The sequence below is a fragment of the Dryobates pubescens genome, chromosome 6 (genome assembly GCF_014839835.1).
Source record: "Dryobates pubescens isolate bDryPub1 chromosome 6, bDryPub1.pri, whole genome shotgun sequence".
NCBI lineage: Eukaryota > Metazoa > Chordata > Aves > Piciformes > Picidae > Dryobates > Dryobates pubescens.
Window position 1 is genome coordinate 21630505 of NC_071617.1, and position 19713 is coordinate 21650217.

At 40.6% G+C, this 19713-nt stretch overlaps 1 protein-coding gene across 1 annotated transcript in view; it reads right to left on the minus strand.

Annotated features, from left to right (window-relative positions):
• The window catches only part of UST (uronyl 2-sulfotransferase), a 163095-nt gene that overhangs the window by 30072 nt on the left and 113310 nt on the right, over nucleotides 1–19713 (minus strand). The window contains exons 6-7 of the mRNA XM_054162725.1: nucleotides 4777–4874; nucleotides 2470–2627 (exon numbers count right to left, since the gene is read on the minus strand). Coding sequence (XP_054018700.1) covers nucleotides 2470–2627; nucleotides 4777–4874 — 256 coding nt within the window. The remainder of the gene's footprint in view (nucleotides 1–2469; nucleotides 2628–4776; nucleotides 4875–19713) is intronic.

A 19713-nucleotide genomic window follows, 5' to 3' on the forward strand; every position in this document is an offset into this window, starting at 1 on the left:
ACAGCAATAAATGGTTTCCTACTCTCCTTTCTAATCTATGTAATCCCCTGAAGCAGCAAGTGCCATCCTTCAATTACTCTATGAATCTGGTTGTGGTGCAGAGATTCATCATCCTGGAAGTGAGTCACTTTTCTATACACCATCCCTCAGTCTGTTTTTCTCATCTCAGTGTATTCAACTGATAAAAGGTAAATTCTGGAAAATGTTTTTTTCTTTATATAAAAAGAAGAAAGACTGGCATGAGACCATTGGGTGGTTCAGCAAGTCAACAGACAAAACTGCAAACTGACTTGTCTAGATTCAATTTGCAAGCGTTAGCTGCAACAAAAGAACACTTTTGCCCCAAAATACCTGCAGCTTTGTGGGGTCACCACAGGGCTGGGCAGAATAACATCTCTTATTCCCAGTATTTCATGAGGCAACAGCAGAGGGTGTTGCAGATCAGGTCTAAGATGCCCCAAGGAGAATTATGTAGGATTTCTTGCACATCACTTGGATTATTTTTTTTTCCCTTTCCCTTTTCCTCTCTGGCTGATTCTGTGAATTTTTTTTCATAAGAATTATCACCAACCCAGAAATAACCTGAAAATAGCTATGATTGGGAAAAAAAACCCATACGTGAACGTATGAAAAGGAGAGAGTTGACACAAGGGGACAGTTTCCTCTCTATTCTTCCTTTTCAATATCTGAATGGGAAAAATGAAACAAAAGTTTAATCCACATAGGGAATATTGAAGGAAAGAAGTGGATTTTTGGTATGACACAAGACCACACTTATACATGAAATTCCAGAGGAAATCAGGGTTCTGAAACAAGGGATTAAATCTCCTCCAGATATTGGAATATGTGCAGGTAAGAGAAAGATTACCCATCACTTAATGATTATTAAGAAATTGCTTATTTCATACATGAGGATTTTTAGGGCACCTTGATGAAAATTAAGACCATGTGTGCTGTTTGTTAGTTTCCCTGATTAAGAGAAGTGAAAATCTGAGGTGCACAGAATAGCTGAAGGACTCCTATAGATTCCCAAAGAAAAGCCTGCTCATTCCAAAGAGAGCGTCTTTCTGTTGACCCTCTGCCCCCCTTTCATCTCATATATTCGAGGGAAAACCCTAGAGATGGAATTGTGCAAATCTTTAGGAAGACTTTCACATCATCCTAACATAGGTAATTTATTTTTCAGTTTACAAAGAAAAGAGAAGTAACTGATCCAAAACCGGGTACTGTTCTCATGCCAATACTACACCATGCTCTTCTCATGTCTGCTATTGGGCAAAACAGTTCCATGGCTGGATACAGCACCACAGCAAAAGAACACTCACACCTAAATAGCTGCCTTTACTCCCTTTTTGCAGGCAAATAATGACCCACTAAAATCATGTTCAGAGAAGGACTGCTACTGTTTCCCTGTTAATATCATTGCTAAATACAGCATTTTCAAAGATGCTTCTAGGAAGGAGGGATTGGTGGACAGTCACACATAATTCCTGGTTATGGGCAGAAACCTGTAATTTCTCCAAAGTGACTGATTACTTGTATAGCTACTCTTGGTCAAAAGCCAGCCATCAGCTACATACATTACAAACTGTATTTTTGTTCCATGTGTTTTTAATGTACAACTTGGTACACACACGTTTCAGTGGCCATAGGCATTTCACACTGCCATGAATGCAAAGGAATAACCAAGCAAGAAGGGAAGTCCACGTCGATGGTCTAGCCAAATGTAATCAGGAAATCAGTTCTGCCAGAATGATGTGCACAGCCCCACAGAAGCATATTTCTTGGTTTAGGCACAGGACATGAGAGTGTCTTCTAAAGAAGTTAGCAATAAATAAGCACTGGGAGTGATGGATGGATGCTGAGAAGAGAGTACCCTTTCAGAGTGACTGTGGGGTGCAAATTAAGGGGTGGATTAAGTGCTCTCTGTTTTCATTTATCTAATCAAGTCTCCTATGTCTTTTTCCTCAACATGCATTGTGCTGTAAATATTTGCACTTTACATAAACTCAGTTTAATTAAAGATTAATTTCATTTAAACTCTTAGTCAAGCTTAAAAATAAATATCCTTGTACTGGAGAATCTCTAAAGTGTCCACTGCCCTGTATCATTCATTGAAGGGTATCTATGTAATAGATAGTGTAAGCACTGCTTTGAGAATACTTTGACAGTATTATTTAAGAGTATGAAAGAACTAAAAGAAGAAAAAGCCACTGCAGTGGTAAATAGGAAACCTTCTGGAACGTGGCAGTATCACTGGAGCAACAAATGCTTGCCCAGGTATGAAAACCACACAGCAACATTACAAATACAAGCAGAATATGTACATTCCTCATCAATCAAATCTACTCCTTAAAAAGGAGATAAATCTCTTCATTGGGTAGACAAGACATACACACATACCTTTCAGCAGCCATGCAGATTTTGCCCAAGTTTCTGTAAGAACAGCTTTCTAATGTGGAAAGTTACCTGGGTTTTTGTAGATGCTAAGCACATCCTTGAAATAATGAGGTAAGAATCTCTCTAATAAAAGCAGCACATCTTCCAACTCCTCCAGAATGCCCACAAGCAGAAAATTTTCATTAACGTTCAGTTTTGCTCTTTCAAGGGCCCATTCGCCAGGCTCTCTACATGAAATAGATGAAGAGAAAAATAAAAAATGTGCATTTACTTCAGAAATTCAAGCCATGAACACAACTAAATCAAAAACTCCTCTGTGCTAACAGAACACAGAAGTATCTCTACCAAACCTGAGTGACTTACTGAGCTTTCTTTTGTAACATCTAGAATTGGTTTGGCATGCAAAAATACAACCAAGTAAGAAGAAGGTTAATCACTGTGTGGAAGTGCTCCATTCTGAAAATATCTTTTGCCAAGTTGCTAATAAACTTGAACTTGTGAACTCCCGTAGTGCAACCTGGAAGCACAACACATCTCATGGAAGGAAAAGCTTCCCTGGGTGATGAAGGATGCTAAAGGGTGGCGCTGGCCCTGGACCACATCAGAAGAACTGCTGTGAGCAACTATTGCCTGCTGCTACCCAGTGAATAACACACGTGAGGCTACCAACCTGTATCCCACCTTGTCCTTCATTTTAACTTCTGTCAAAATCTCCTCAAGGTTCCCTTTCCCCTACACTACCCTGTACTGCCTTGCAGCCCAACTACAGGATTTGAGATTGTTTGCTCTGGTTTTAAGTCAGTTTAGGGTTATTCTATCTTTGCCCTCAGTGGGAGAAGCTGGCAGTATACCAGTACATATTTATGCCTCTCTCATAGTTTCCTGGAAGCACAACTTGCTTAGACAAGCATATGAATCCTAAATCCCTTTAAACAACTCATATTAATTAATCTCCTAGATGAAGCAGGCAGTATCCATATTGATAGGGGACATAATGCTGATGTTCCAAACTAAAGGAAATGAGCTTTTTCACAGGATTCAGGTGGTATGATGAACATATGAGTGACATGCTGCCTGAGAGTGGCTGGAGATCACAACTCTTCCTTGACTCCATGACTTTATGGAACAATGAATTTAACAGCATATATCAGAAAATCTTTTGACGACATGGAAAAGCTTTGCATTCCTATCAGAGCAGACTTGGAAAAGGCTTTTAATTCCTTATCAATTCCTGTGCACTATTCGTTTTGTGGAAGAGCAGTGTCCTAAGAAATACTATGAGCTCCCTTCTTGCAGATTCTTGTTAGACTAAGAAGTAGCTGAAGGAAGCACAAGGACACGATAGGAGACAAGATGTATAACAAGCTACAAAACAGTAGCTTCAATAGAGTGCTGGAAAACTTCATAGAGGTACGTAGTGAATGTATTCAAGTACACAACTGCTGTTAACGGGATTACTCACACACACAATGCTAAATGTGCAACAATAAGCACCTGCAAATGAGGCCAGTGTAAGGAAAAAAAAGTGTAATGAAAACGAAGTCATAAATTAGTTTTGTTCCTAGTCATAATTTCATTTATGACAAGAACACTAAAGCAGGATTTCACAGCAAAGATACTTAAGCATACTTAAGATATAAGAAGGAATGTATTTTAACTTGTTACTACTCCTAGAAAAAAAGTGTGGCTTTCAAAAGAAATCTTTGAAAACGCATGTACTTGTTCCAGGATGGAGAAGTGGTAGCAAGTAATAAAATACCTTGAATTTGAAAAAATCTAATGAAGAAAATGCTGTGACCAACAATGTAGAAGTATTTGGAAACAAGAATGTTTTTACATTCACGCATCACTGCAGAGTATGCAATAATACCATGCAGTATCAGTAGTACACCAATATGAGAATGGTAAACAGACACAGTAAAAATGAGCTAACTCAGTTACAGTAGAAAACTGCACTTTACATAGTTGAAAACATGATTACTATTTTTTACACAGACACTGGAATCATATAGGCCTGACAGAAGTACCTGAGCAGAGCTAAAAAACACATGACAGAATTATAGTGCAGGTGAAAAAAGTAAGAAGCACATAAAATTACTGCCATTCTCGCCTCCCCAACCCAGAAAAAATTCTCACCATGTAAACACATCAAGATTTGATGAATTAGTTGAACATAAAATCAAGAAAACCCCCCAATATTACTCCATTTGCATTACCCTTGTTACTCCATTATATATGCATGGAGTTAATACATGTAGCACTACCTTGAATTTACGCTTTTGTACTTCAAATAACTTGCCCATTTATTACCTGTTTCTGACAGAATGCTGGCAACAGCTAGTGCTGAGCAAATTGGAATGCCTTAAACATATTTACCTGCATCTTGGATGCTGTCCACAGAAGTATGGAATGATGTAAAATAACCTGGGATTGGAACATTCAGGGTAGTTTTCCAGGATACATACATTAATGTCCTGTGGGGAAGGGAAAAGAAAGGGGTAAAAAAAAAAAGAAAGAAAAAAAGAGGCCGAATGCTGCATTCTCTTTTTTTCTTTCAACAAATTTCTTCTTTATCTCATACTTTATAGTCATCTGGGAGTCAAAGAATTGTCCTGAGGCTACACCACACACCATAACATCATCTACTGGTCAATTTATCCATTTCAACAAATCATTAGAACGTTTCAGGATGATAAAAAAACACCCCCACCACCAACAGTAAGCAGCTTTGTCCTAGAATCTGAAAAAAACACATTTATTTTTCTTTATTGTCGCAAACAACACAATTATTATATCAAGACTGTTTCATGATTCAAAGCTGGACACAGATGAACCTTCATACTGAATTATATTTAAAACATTTGGGAAATGATTTTCAGACTCTTCTTTATTCTAAATGCACCGTGGGAGAAACTTCAAGGAGCCAGAATAAATGAAATTGAGGCAACAATTGTTTTAAAAATGTTGCTTCATTCCATGACTGTAATTAACAAATTGTAAATTGTAATTCAGACTGCTTACTCTTGAAATAAAAACATAACATCACTTTTGATTACAATTCTGTATGTTCCTCAAGACGTTCAGAATTCAGACTATTATGTAAACCCCCACTGAGAACAGGGCTTATTAGAAAGTAGTTATCATTTCTCTGATTTATTGTTCATCACATTTGCAGGTTTTTATAATTTTTCCAAAGACTATGCATAGCCACTGAACCCTTAGGAAATATATTTCATTTCTAGCTCTACACTAGTGAAGTAATAAATGCACCTGCAAGTGGAACTGAATTCCACAATCCATTCCGCTTCTAACAGATCCTTACTCTGCAATCAGACCACTTACTCCAAAGAGATAGAATAGAATAGAATAGAATAGAATAGAATAGAATAGAATAGAATAGACCAGACCAGGTTGGAAAAGACCTTCAAGATCATTGCGTCCAACCTCTCAACTAATCCAACCCACCTAATCAACTAAACCATGCCATCAAGCACCCTATCAAGTCTCCTCCTGAACACCTCCAATGATGGTGACTCCACCACCTCCCCGGGCAGCCCATTCCAATGGGCAATCACTCTCTCTGTGTAGAACTTCTTCCTAACATCCAGCCTAAACCTCCCCTGGTGCAGCCTGAGACTGTGTCCTCTTGTTCTAGAGACATACAGGGCAAAGAACTCTTACATGATATGACATAAGCAAAGATAAAAGGAACTCACTTTGCAAAACTGATCTTCATTCTTATTTGAAGATGTGCTTTTATAATGCCATAGACTTGATACACATCAATATCAAACCAGAATCGCCAAGGTTGGAAGAGACCTCAAAGATCATCAAGTCCAACCTGTCACCACAGACCTCATGACTAGACTATGGCACCAAGTGCCACGTCTAATCCCCTCTTGAACACCTCCAGGGATGGTGACTCCACCACCTCCCTGGGCAGCACATTCCAATGATGAATGACTCTCCCCATGAAGAACTTTCTCCTCACCTCGAGCCTAAACCTCCCCTGGTGCAGCTTGGGACTGTGTCCTCTTCATCAAACAAAATGTGGAAGAGAACAATTCTGTGGGCAACAAGCCCTCTTCAAGACAGAAGTCCTTGGCAGTGTGGGAGATGTAGACAGTATTCCCTGCTCTCCTGGGGCAGTGTGGGGTACAGGTGTCCAGACTCATCCGAGACCTCACTGCAGAAAAGCTCTTCCACAACTTCAGATCCCATGCTTAACTTCATTAGTGCCACATTTGGGTTTGTAAACTTTTTGAAGTAAATTCATCTTTCCTTCCCTGCCTCACACTTACATAAATCAGATTTTTAAAACACACCAGAAGATCTTGGGCTGGGAAGTAAATTACATGGTGAGGAACCCTTAAAAAAACCCCAACATAAAAATTGCCAATTGGGATACAAACAAGACACCTGCCCTTCCACCCCTCAGTGTTACAAGGCACACCTTTGAGAAGGGCTTGCCTTAAATATGTACCTGAAGATTTAGGTTCAAGACCTGAATTTTGACATTCAGAAAATATTCCCTGAGATAAATAAGCATCGATAACCCAACACAAAAGTGTGTCAGAGACCTTTCTGTCATTCTGAAACCATAACTGATTAACATGGCTGGAGAAACATCCACATATGGAATAAAAGCAATGCAAATTCACATGGAAAATCCTGCATTAATCTTCAGGAAGCCATAAAAACAGCCTTTCTCTCACAACCACAAAATAAAACACAACATGCTGTCTTTCCGTGCCCTGCCCTCGTGGGATACTGCAACTCCTGTGAAACTAGGAGACCCTGCTTACAGCCCAGCCACGGTGCACGCTCCTGGCTTAGGTCTGAAGAGTGCAGATGTGATGCTGAGGTGGAAGCAGCAACCTAAATAAACACTGGTCAAGTTTCCATGAAAGGAAAGGAAATAAAACGCTGTGGAAAAGCAACGAGTGAGCCCAGGCTATGGTGACCTCTCCTGTTTACAAGGCTGCTCTTCATAGAATGCTACAGTCAGTAACACAGTCTAGTCCTCATCATTGCCAGCTAAGGAAAATTCTTCTGCTCTACTGAGAGACCCTAAGAATCCTCTGGTGGCTTGTAAAGTCTTTTCTCACATACTTGCTTGGTGTTTGTAAAGAGGTCAGACTGACCGTGACATCCTGAAGACAATGGTGCATCATAGAAACTAAACACAACAATGTTGAAAAAAAGTCCAAACATGCCACTTTCTCTGACTCCACCTAGGGAGCTCTGGGTGGCTGCAGAGTGATGGGGAAGAAAAGGTAAATGTGACAGCTCAGAAGAGGGCTAGTGAGTGTAAATATGAAATGGAAGGAGGAATAACACAACTTCCTACTTCACAAAGCTGCAGATGGACATTGAGAAGTCAAGGCACCGGTAAGAATGACGGTTTTCAAGTATAAATGACCTACTAAATCTTACGTAGGAGCACAAATTATCTACATATTTTTATGGAAAATAAGCTATAATGAAACACGATTTTAAGCCTAATTAGAGAGGCTTTCACTTCATCAGGTAGTATTTAATGATTCTGTTCAATCTCAATCAAGTATTTGGATCACTAGAGCCACACAGCAGGATGACCTGCTCATTTTCAAATTCTGAAGGCATGTGGTAATTGTTCACTCATCTAAGGTACTGGCACCGCTAGCAGATTGCTGCAGCGTGGGCAGGTGCTGGGCATCACTTTCCAAAGTGGCACTGCCAATACAGCTGAAGTTAAGTGTTTCCCAGACTGTGTACTGTGGCACTGAACCTCTTTAATGAGGGCTGCCAGGTGGGGTTGACTGTGCCAAACTGGGTGGGATTATGGTCCTTGTGAGACAACAGCAAGGCAGACAAGTCTACTGGGACACCAGTGGAAGGCTGCAGAGCAAACAGTCGGTACTTTGGGAAAAAGCTCCACGAGATGGCAGAGCTGATCTAGCTCGTTGGAAAAACAGTTTCTGTCCCTGGATGCCCCCTGCACCAGATGCAATTGCCCTTTCACTCCTGCATAGGCTCTGCCTTTTCTTTCCCTCCTGTTGACTTATGGCCTTCTATGGGAAGGAAATGAACAGCGCAGGGCTTGCTCAAAGAAATGCTGCAATGCCACCACAGCACTGCTGCACAGGGCATGGCCCCCTTAGAGTGGCACAGCAGGCTCCGTTTAATGACTTCAGTTACCGTGCTTATTTCTTTTAGTGATTCTGCTAATGTAGTCATTACAACAACTGGGAAACAGCTACCAAAGCGCATGGCCGTTGCACCCTGTCCCTGACTGTCCTCTATGTCCAAATACTGCCACCACCACAAGAGCTTCCAGCTTGTCTGTGGCACCATGAAATCCACGGATGCCACAGACTTCCCTCTTTAGCTAGTTGGCAGATCTCATGTAGTTACTAACAAGACAGCAGAGGAAGACATTGCATTTCATCCTGGAAAGGATCTCAGCTGCTGTGGTAAAGAAGACTACAGGTGGAGAGATACCCAGTGAAGGCAGACCTAAATTTGTTAACATGGACCCACCAGAGATCTGCCCCGTGACAACAGATGCTACAGCAGATGGAGGACAGCAACAGGATTGTGGGAACTGGAGCATGAAATGGGGAAGTGTCTGGGGCACCAAACAGCTCTGGATGTGCTTCCCAAAGATGACCTCTACTAGGCCTCTTTAACCATTGCCTTCTTGCTTGAAGGTTGAGAGGTATGTTCCTTTAGCTTTGATAAATGGTATATTTGAATGATGAGCTATAGTTTGGTTTTCAAAACTAGTTTTCAGTCATGGTGTGGTAGTTTTAGGCTGTACCTTTAACATTTTCCACAGATCTTGAACAAAAAGTGGTAGAATGTAAATAAATTACTATTGAGTGTAAAAAGGAAAATAATGGTAAATTCTAAATAATCCTATTGGACAGATAACAAACCTAAGGCTGGTAATGTAAGCTACCTCTCTCTCTCTCTCTTTCAGCTTCCTTGCTCTGGGAGACACTAACTTGCTTCTGCTTGACATTGGCTGTGTGCTTGGTTTTGGCTGAGTATCCTAAGAAAATAACTCTCTGCTCTTTGCTCTTGTCCCATTGTGTCTGGGGGGATAAGGAGGGGGGCAGGAGGGCAGGAACCCCCTGGTTTTGGGCCAGGGGCGTTCTTGTAAATACCTGTAAATACTGCATATTTTGTACATTGTAGAATGTAGTTTTGCTTGTAAATACAGCTTCATTTGCTTCCAACTGGGCTGGTCTGGCAATTTAATGCTGGGGGGAATCTTCCAACCCACCACCAGCATATTCCTTTCACATCTTGCTTGCTTGGCATGTCTATTTTTTAAGACATACACCTCTGAACAGTTTTGTACAGCTCTTGAAAGGCTGTACATACATTTCACACCTTTGCAGACATCTAAATTCCTTTCCTCCACGCATTTGTCGGGAGTTAAAATATACCTTAAAAAAAAATAATTAAAAAATCCTTGATCTCTGTAATTTGCCATCATTTCTTCAACAAACTGTTGTCTCCCTCAGCTAAATCATGTATTTGATAAAAGGCAGCAGCAAAAGTAACTGGAGCATGGAGAAAAAAGCCCCTCTCATCACCTGAATTTCTGTAAGGCCTAGTGTACTGCTAAAGGAGACTGTATCAACTGATGCAGGAGAGAGGAAGAATATTCTTTACAAAGTTTTGGTGACTCCTAGCAGCAGCATGCCAGATGAGTAAAAGCACTTCCTCCAGTCAGCTCATTTGATTCAAGCTGCTGTCTTCCAGACATCTTAACTTAATTGTAGAATTTTTTTCTGTTGGCAAAGACCTCGAAGATCATTGATTCCAACTGTATTTATCAGCTCTGCTCCCCTCCCTCTTAGAGACAAAGAAATAATTAAATGACACAGCAAACAGTTAGCTACCAGACAACATAAAGGGAGTAGTTTAGCAAGTAACAAGGTACTGTCCAACATACTACTAAAAAAAGAAAGAAAAGGTCATTACCAGAAAGAAGATTTCTAATCTGTTTCATAGTTAACATAGTCTCCTGAAGATTGAAAAGATTAACACGTAACCCTGTAAATTCACACAGGTACAAGCCTAAGGCTGGTAGTTCCATTCTAATAGCAGCTGAGTGGCAGATCAGTATTACATAGTATTCCTGGTTAAATGGTCAGCTCAAAACAGAAGCTATCCTATAAAACACACCAATATGCTCTTATAAATATGTTGTGATTTCCCCCCCTCCAAATAATTTTTCACTTATTATTGTCTAGAAACAGACTCTCTTCCCTTCTGCTCTGAGAGTGAGATCCCTCTCTCGCATTACTAGTCTGGGTAGCAAGTCACACCAATATGTTGTCTTGAAGCCAGTCAACTGTGTACACAAAAGTACACGAAAAACATAGGGAACAAAGTTCTCTGGTTTGAATAATTTTTCATTAAAGAAAAATGCACGAATTTTTGTTCATTCTATAGCACAGCACTGTCTTTCATGAGCAGCACTGATAGACTTTCCGCTTCTCAGTCTCCAGTTCAGAGACCCAGAGGATGAAGACAATCCAGAGAGCTCTCCTACTCTTCAGGCAGGTGGAAGCCCACCATACACCTTAAGAAAGGGGTGGAAGGAGCTGCCTACAAGTGCTTAGATGGCTTGAGAAAATAAAATTTTAAAGTATTTCCAGGACTTGTGATAAAACCTTAGAAAGCCTGGAAATAAATAGGCTGTTTGTTTGTTTGTTTTTTAATTTTTATTTTTCTTTCCACTTTCATCTGCAGGGAATGAGTTTTCACCAATTAGATTGAATATTTAGATCAAAACTAAACTGTACCCAAAACAGCGTCCAAACTGGAAGGTTTGAGTGGGTATGTCTGCTGTTATCTATGTGTAATATGACTGCTGTTCTCACAGACAAGAATGGCTTTCATGTAGACAACCTGTGTGGTTACCTCCTTGCTGCTGTGTTTCTCTATACCACCATACTGCAACCCTGACCTGCAGCAATGCTCTAACTCCCTGCAGTGTTGTGCTAAACCTTCTCCATCTGTGGTTACAAGGACAGCTTACAGACACACTATGTATTTCTCTCTCACATGCTCCAGGGTAGCGCAGTAATGCTGCATTTGAATGAGGGGATGGGAAGCTTATACAACCTGTGGCAACTAGTGATGACTTGAGATCAACACTAAACATCAGCAGAGATCACACAACGAGGAACACATACATCCTCAAGGCTTGATACTTTTTCTGAGTAACTCCATCAGGAGACCAGACATTTATACTTCCAAGTTAATGAAGCTTCATTTTGTTTCATAATATGAGATAATTTTTCTTTAAATAAAAAAGTCTGTACTGTAAGAGTACAATTATTCAAGAGAAAATTCCATTACAAAAATGTGGAGAAAAAGGTAAAAGTATATTCAAATGTCAGGATACGAAGGCCAGTTCAGTTAAGTCGTCTTTTATTTGTGCTCTAATGAGGAAATTTGACTTTTTAAAGCTAGCCTAGGGTGGCCTACAGCTTGGTTACATTTGGTTTGTGCTGACTTTATATCAGCACAAATTTCCTAGTTGGTTTTGGGTTTTTTTAGAGGATCATTCTGAGCTTTCTTTGCAATAACTTTCCACTATTTTCTGGCAAACTATGTTTTTAAATTTTTCCCCCAGACCACTTCAGCAAAGAGGTTGCCAAGTTTAATTCCCACTTTTTTTTTTCCTTTTTGACAGACTCTTTTGGCTGGGCTAGTTTGCCTGTCTCTTCATCCTGCCATCTTAGCAAGTAAAGCAGCAGCTAATGAAACATCATCTTCTGCTAACCATCTAGATTTCCATTTAGTGCAGGCATAAATTACTCATTCATCTACAAAATGTTGCTGGCATTAACACAGCAGAGGTGAATGATGCCCACAACACTACTATTGAGATCTGACAAATATTAAACACAGTGGCAGATCCAAATTTTCTAACTTACAATGCTGTACAACATTGAGAAAACACATAGGTGGATATATTTCTCTCTTCTCTTGTTATCAGAAATCATGTTAGTAATTTGCCAAAGACCATTTTTTACCAATTGGAATGGAATCACTTCATAGTTGTATGTAGGCACTTTCAGTTCCATTGCTTTTTTATTTCTCACTTGAAATCACCTTTGTATGGGAAATATATGAAAAGAAAGAAACTATGCCAAAAAGAGAGAGTGACTGCCAGCTGGAAGAAGAGTATAAGAATTAAATAACAATGCTGTTACAGAGGGCACAGGTCCAAGGAGGATGAAAAATACAGACCATTATACTGCAATCAAGAACGAATCCCAGTGGCAACTGGGAACAGGGAGACAGTACATCTATTAATCCTCATAAAAGAACCTGAAGAATTAGTGTACTGAAATGCTGAGCTTTAATAAAGTTAAACAGATGTGGAAAATACTAAATTCTGCAAGCAGGATTTACCTGAGCAAGAAATACCCTCACCTCAAGGATTTTTCAATGCTCCCTAATGCCACACTGCTGGGTACTAGCCTGTGAGAAATGCAGCAAGACAACAGATCTATCCAGCAATTTACATTCACAAAAGGTAGTTCTGGACTACAGATGAAGTTATTCTCTGACAGCTTGGAGGTCACTAGGAGGCTGAAGTTAGCAGGCTGGGAGTGGACAGAGATGCAGGTGGGTGATGCGTCTTCTGACAGGGTGGTCTCACCATATCTGGTGACACAGTACAGCCCTGGCTGCTGAATGTCTCAGCAAGAAAGGCTGCTACCCAGGGTGTTGAAAAGTATTTTAGTCCACCATTTGCTACGGGAGAACCAAGTTTGTCTAAACTTGGGTTGCCATTTGTCCTGCCTATTCATAAAAATGTTCATATTTGCTCTAATTTGTATCCACGCTTTACTGCTCCTACTGTCAGAAAACTTTTACTAGTATCTCATACAACTCCTTAATGTAATTTAAGGAAACTCCTCCTTGTCTTGATCTTCACAGTATCACAGTAACTAAGGTTGGAAGAGACCCCAAGGATCATCAAGTCCAACCCGTCCCAACAGACCCCACAACTAGACCATGGCACCAAGTGCCACATCCAGTCTCCTCTTGAACACCTCCAGGGACGGCGACTCCACCACCTCCCTGGGCAGCCCATTCCAATGACGAATGACTCGCTCGGTGAAGAACTTTTTCCTCACCTCGAGTCTAAACCTCCCCTGGCACAGCTTGAGACTGTGTCCCCTTGTTCTGGTGCTGGTTGCCTGGGAGAAGAGACCAACGCCCTCCTGTCTACAACCACCTTTCAGGTAGTTGTAGAGGGCAATGAGGTCACCTCTGATCCTTCTCTTCTCCAGGCTAAACAATCCCAGCTCCCTCAGCCTCTCCTCATAGGGCTTGTGCTCAAGGCCTCTCACCAGCCTTGTTGCCCTTGATGAACAGAAGGAAAAAGTGCAGGACAGCTGCTTCGTAGCACAGGAGATCTGAGATGCATTCACATATAGAAAGCGGCCTGCTAGAGAGGGTGTAAATCAGGAGAACCAATCCCAAACTGAAGTGACAGAAAAAGATGCTTTAGAAATAATTGATAACATGAACAGAAGATTGACATAACCAGCTAGTATTAGATGACAGTATAATGAAGAACACAATCAGCATAAGGAAGAATCAGTGTCAGCAGAGAAAGCTCTGTCTCTCCAACTTCCAAAAGGTCTTTGATTCAGTCAATAACACAGTCCTGTCTTTCTAAATTCTCTGGGAAAAAAAAGCCCATAGAGAAGAGGCTGATAAAGGATAGGAAGCTAAGGACAGGAATGAAATGGTTAATTTTGAGTGAAATCAGACAGTAAGTAGGGTTGCATAGCATCTGTGCTGAGACGTCTCTTATGCATAAGAAAGAAGGGTTAATAGCGATGTAGCAGATTTGCCAGGGAATATTAATGAGAGCAGATAAGGAATCTGACCTCAGGTAGGTAGTTATAGAAGCACTCTTGCTGATTAGGCATAAAATGCTCAAGGAAATTCAGTGTTTGCAAATGCAGCAGGATACTCTGGATGACAGATGTGTAACTGGGGTTCAGAAAAAACAAGCCAAAAGAAAAAAAAAGAAAAAATATAGGAGAAAGGTCTATCAAGGGCTATTAAAGGCAAATACAGAAGCAATATCTGGCTCAGGAAATTGGTAAGCTGAAGAAGATCAGAAGCTGAGAGAACACTGGAGGGGAAGCAACTCCAGCCTGTCCTCAGCTTGTACTGTGTTCCCCAGCTGGGCTGGATGGTGCTTGTATCTCAGGAAGGGCTTACTGTAGCAAGTTCACACCTTACATGTCATTTGCACAGATACCACAGGATTTAAATGTTTTGCTTTGTTGATACAACACAGGAAACCCTATTTTAACAATGAGACATTTGTGTAGCTCACATTTTTCTCATATTTTCTTTCCCAGGTCAAGTGTTCTCATTCCTTTAAAGCTTGACTGCATGAACAGAAATTATGCTCAGCAGATTTCAATCCAAACCTCACAAATGCCTCTACTAACAGAAACACATGTAAGTTCTACGAATGCCACAACATCTTGGTGCTAATATTACATCAATGTTAGTTGAGGTCCACAAAAATTAGTTTCACCAATACAGAAGTTTAAAAGGGGATTACTAAAAAAAATATCAGAGTTCTCAATGTTAAAAATGTCATCAGAGAGAAGCAAGCAATCCATGAGCCAAAAGGAAATTAAGTTCACTGGCAATGAACATGAAATACTTTTTGCCCTCATACATCCCGACAAGACAAACGTAAACCACACAAGAGATCATTCCATTTGCATATATTTTTATAGAGGTTCACATGACAAGAATTTGGAAGGAAAATGCTAATTTTCTTCAATATAAATCTTCAAAATGAATGAATATTAGACATGGAAAAGCAAAGATATGCCATAATAAATCTCAAAAAACCCAACCCCAAACAATTCACTAATGAAAATGAACACTGGCCAGCAGATGTGCCTTAACAGTTTTATTTCAACATACTGCTCAGCTGTACCTCAGACTACCTGTTATCATGCCTTCCAGTGATACAGCTCCCTGTTACTGATTTTAAAGGGAGAGAGACTGTATCCAGCAGCTCATGATGTGACTGGATTTCAGGTGCACATCAAGCACACTGCCTAGCAAAACAGAAAAAGAAAACTATTCATCTCTCCATTACAAAAGAGGAAATACATGATGATCACCATATATACAGGTTATAAGTTTCTTTGATTTTGCCCATATTTAAAGTCAGAAAATCTTAAAATCACAGTACTGACTTGGAAGAAATAACTCAATTATTCCTAGCAGCAAGGTCTTAGTGTCTGTTATGTCCCCTCAATCCATCACACCTATGGAGGCACTTTACCACAAGCCTCTTGAATGGTGAGAAAAGAGCTAGAAATGTGAGTTGTATATTAATTCTGCTTGCTTGTCAGCTTTCTGCCCAGTGGTGACTGACTTGGAATATCTCTCCTCAGCTGCAGGGCTGAAATGAAAAGATGCTGCAGAGCAGAGAAGAAAACCACGCTGCTTCTGCACATGGTTTCCCTGCTGCTGCAACTGGGTATGATTTGTGCTCTACTTTCCCTATCTAATTTCCCTAGTTACAATCTTCCCCTGTTGAACAGCTCTAAAGATCTTTTTGAAAGATTGCTAAATACTTTGCACTGCCATTCCAAGTAGCAGTCACAAGATGGAACAACCACGTGGATTTCCACTTTTCAGTTTGAGAAGACTGTCACTGTATGACAACTCCAAGTATTAAAAAACCTCTAAAATGACAAGGTTCAGAGGCATAGTTAATGTTCCTATTTGACTCTCTTTCAGTTTTTGAACCTTGATTCATATGCTGATGGTCTTTCTATAACTATGGAAACAAAAAACATGTCTCCTTCCCCACAAGGAAACTCAGAATTTCTCAATCCCCTTATCTCAGATGCCATGGCTTCAAATATCGTATCAGGTAACAAGATCAATTATAAAATCATGGAGGTTAATAACTCCATTAGAAAGAAGGGAGAAGTCTAACATCTGCTTTTTTAGTTCCTGTTTATCAAAGACATCCATCTGCATTATATTCTGAAGAACTTCTTTCTTTCAGTCACTGATGAGCACTTTAGTTTCACTTTTTCCCTTTAAAGGAAACACAGATGTACTTTTTTTTTAAAGTAAATTAATAACTCATTTAGCAATCCATATTCATCATGGAAAGTTTTGTATTTGCCACCAGTTAGTGGATTTTTCCCCAAGAAAAAGGAAATTACTCTTGACAAGCTCGGTTATGAACAGTGGCTGGCTTTGCTTGGATCAGAGTTCATAGGAAAAAATGGTGTTGAAGGTAAACTGACTAAATTGTGTTTCAATAATTCACTGTGCAGTAGGCAGCTTTGCTGAAACAATGGCAGTCTATTTTCCAGAGTCTAGAATAACAAATGATCAGCTAAACACCCTTTGATGATTTGTTTGGGTTTTGTTTGCTTGTCTGCTTGTTTTTCTTGGGGTTTTGGTGTGTTTTGGTTTTGTTTTTATGTAAAGCAACTATAATCACAAGGGACAGAGGAACTTTAAAAATATTAGTGAACAAGACAGAAAAAAGAAGCTTAGACTGAAACTCAGAAAAAGTGGACATTACTTTTACTTCAAAGGAAAATTTTCCTACCTTGTTCACAGGCAACATATTTTCTCAGCTGTCACTGAAGGTCTATTGCTTATTCTGAAAGATGGAATTATGTTTTCATTCAACACAGGCCTTCACTGCTCCCATGATAGCTCACAGCCATGCAATATCATCAGTCAGCTGGTGAGGGACGTATTTTTGACCAGGTTATCTTTAATAGTCATCTTAAGGAAACAAAAAAGGCTCATTGGGAACAGCTGATGTCCGTTTTCCTTTAATTTCTTTAAATAAGGTGGAATTTTAAGAAAGACAAAAAGAAATGAGTTCCTGCCAGCAATACCCTTCCTCAGTTGACTGACCGTAAAGGAAACAATAGCCAAATGCCTCACACCTCAACTCAATGTCACAGGATCACAGGATGTTAGGGGTTGGAAGGGACCTCCAGAGACCATCTAGCCCAATCCCCCTGCCAGAGCAGGACCACAGAATCTAGCACAGGTCACACAGGAAGGCATCCAGACAACTGAAGGTTAACTGAAGCTATTGGAATGCTCAAAAAACAAATTACACTCTTGCCAAAACAAACAAGAAAACCACAAGCCTCTTCCCACAAACCCCCCCCCCCCCCCCCCCCCCCAAAAAAAAAAAAGAGAGGTGATAAGGGATAGAGGAGAGGAAAAAAGGAAAAAAGGAAAATCAACCACCTGCAGCAATACTCTTTACACCAAGATGGAAAATCTGATTTCTGGAATAAGTGACACCTGACTCTTGTGGGAAGGTACACCACCTACTTGCCAGGCTGGAGCAAACAACCAGAGAGAACATCCCAATCCACTTGCCAACACAAACCTATGGCATTTGGTTACTATTTTGTAGAGATTCCAATGCACATTTCTACATCTCAGGAGCATACTGAAGCAAGCAGAGAAAGACTGGATGGACTGCACCTGACTTTTGGGAGATCTACTCCCTGGATCAGACCTGCTCATTCTGTCATGAGACAGAAACAAAACCTGAAGTCATGCCTTCTGCACGTCATTTTCACTATTGTACAAACAGTTCTTTATTGACATGTATTTATTCAGTTGAGAGTTATCCTCAATTTTATTTTTAAATGAAAGGCAAGGCACACTACTCAGCATTGAATGTGTTGTGTTCAGAATGTTGTGAACCCAAGATCCTTAGGATTTAAAATTTTTTTGTTTCATTTACTTAGTACTAACATTACATAATCTTCATTAAAAAAAGGAGGATGCTGATACTTGATATTGCAGAGAAAACCATGACTGTTCTGCTCTACTCATAAGAGAAACAGAGAGGGCTGATCACAGTAATGCACAGGGAGGAGCCCCTGCATGGAGAAAGACTCCTGGTCCTGACAGCATCCAGGGTGACACTCAGGGTAAGGACTGTGTGCTCTGAAATAGGAAGTGCTTCCCGGAGAGAACAAGTGAGTCTTTCAACAGTGGCTACAGATGCCCTCAAATCCCACATGATAAGATTTTTATTGTTGAATCAGCCATTCCTGTGATTGTTGACATTAGTCCTTTTAATTCAAGTAGCCTTTCTTTTTCCAGTCCCTTTGTTTGTTTAACTAGAAAGACACGAACAAATGGGAGCACCACCCTGGAAACACTGTGATCCCTGCACTGAGGACACGGATTTGAGACTTCTCCCATTCTCACCAGCAGCTCCCCCTCTTCTCCATCCACTCCTCCAGCTCCTTCCTGATCTTCTTGCTCCTAAGTTCACATAATATCCAAAACTGAAAATTACACTGTCAAGCTAAGCAGTGCACTGAACCTTAAAGCCAGGGCTTGACCTTGTCCAAACAGACAAACTGGATGAGGGTTGCCTCAGTGTAAGAGCAGTCACAGCAGTAGTTTTATTTATAGCCTACAACAGTATATCCATTTTAGCATCTGAAACAAACCTTGGCACTGACCCTTTAGCACCAGCTGGGAGGGTGCATGCAGAGGTAGCTGAGACACTGTGCAGTTGCTGGGGAAGGCAGCAGGGCAAGAAGCTGTGGAGGCATGGCAGGCTCTGACAGATGGGCTGGCTGGGAAGCAGCTTCCATATGCCCAGCATGGACATGCACCCTGGCTGTGTCCCATGAGACACCCTGGCACCTCATCTGTGCCTCAGCTTCAGCAACATGACTGTGGGTGCTGAGCAGAAAGCAATACACTGGGCTCCCAGGGTTGATGCGAACTGGGACCAGGATTTTACCATGTAGTCTAGAATAAAACTGAGAGATTTCAGAACTAGGATAAACTAAGTCTTGAGTATGCCTGAACACTGAATCTCCCTTTCTTCTGCAACATGCCATCTCTCCTTCAATGTGGTTGCAACTACTTCAGAGTCAGAATCCTTTCTTCTGCAACATGCCATCTCTCCTTCAATGTGGTAGCAACTACTTCAGAGTCAGAATCCTTTCTTCTGCAACATGCCATCTCTCCTTCAATGTGGTTGCAACTACTTCAGAGTCAGAATCCTTTCTTCTGCAACATGCCATCTCTCCTTCAATGTGGTTGCAACTACTTCAGAGTCAGAATCCAAAAGTGTTATTCTGCAGTCAACAGAAGGGTACACATCACCACCAAAAAATTACATGATAGGAAAATACTTTGTTGAAGACAAATGCCTAAAGCCTAGAACAACCTTGGATGCTTTAATAAAACTCTGGCTACCCCTCACCACATCAGCAA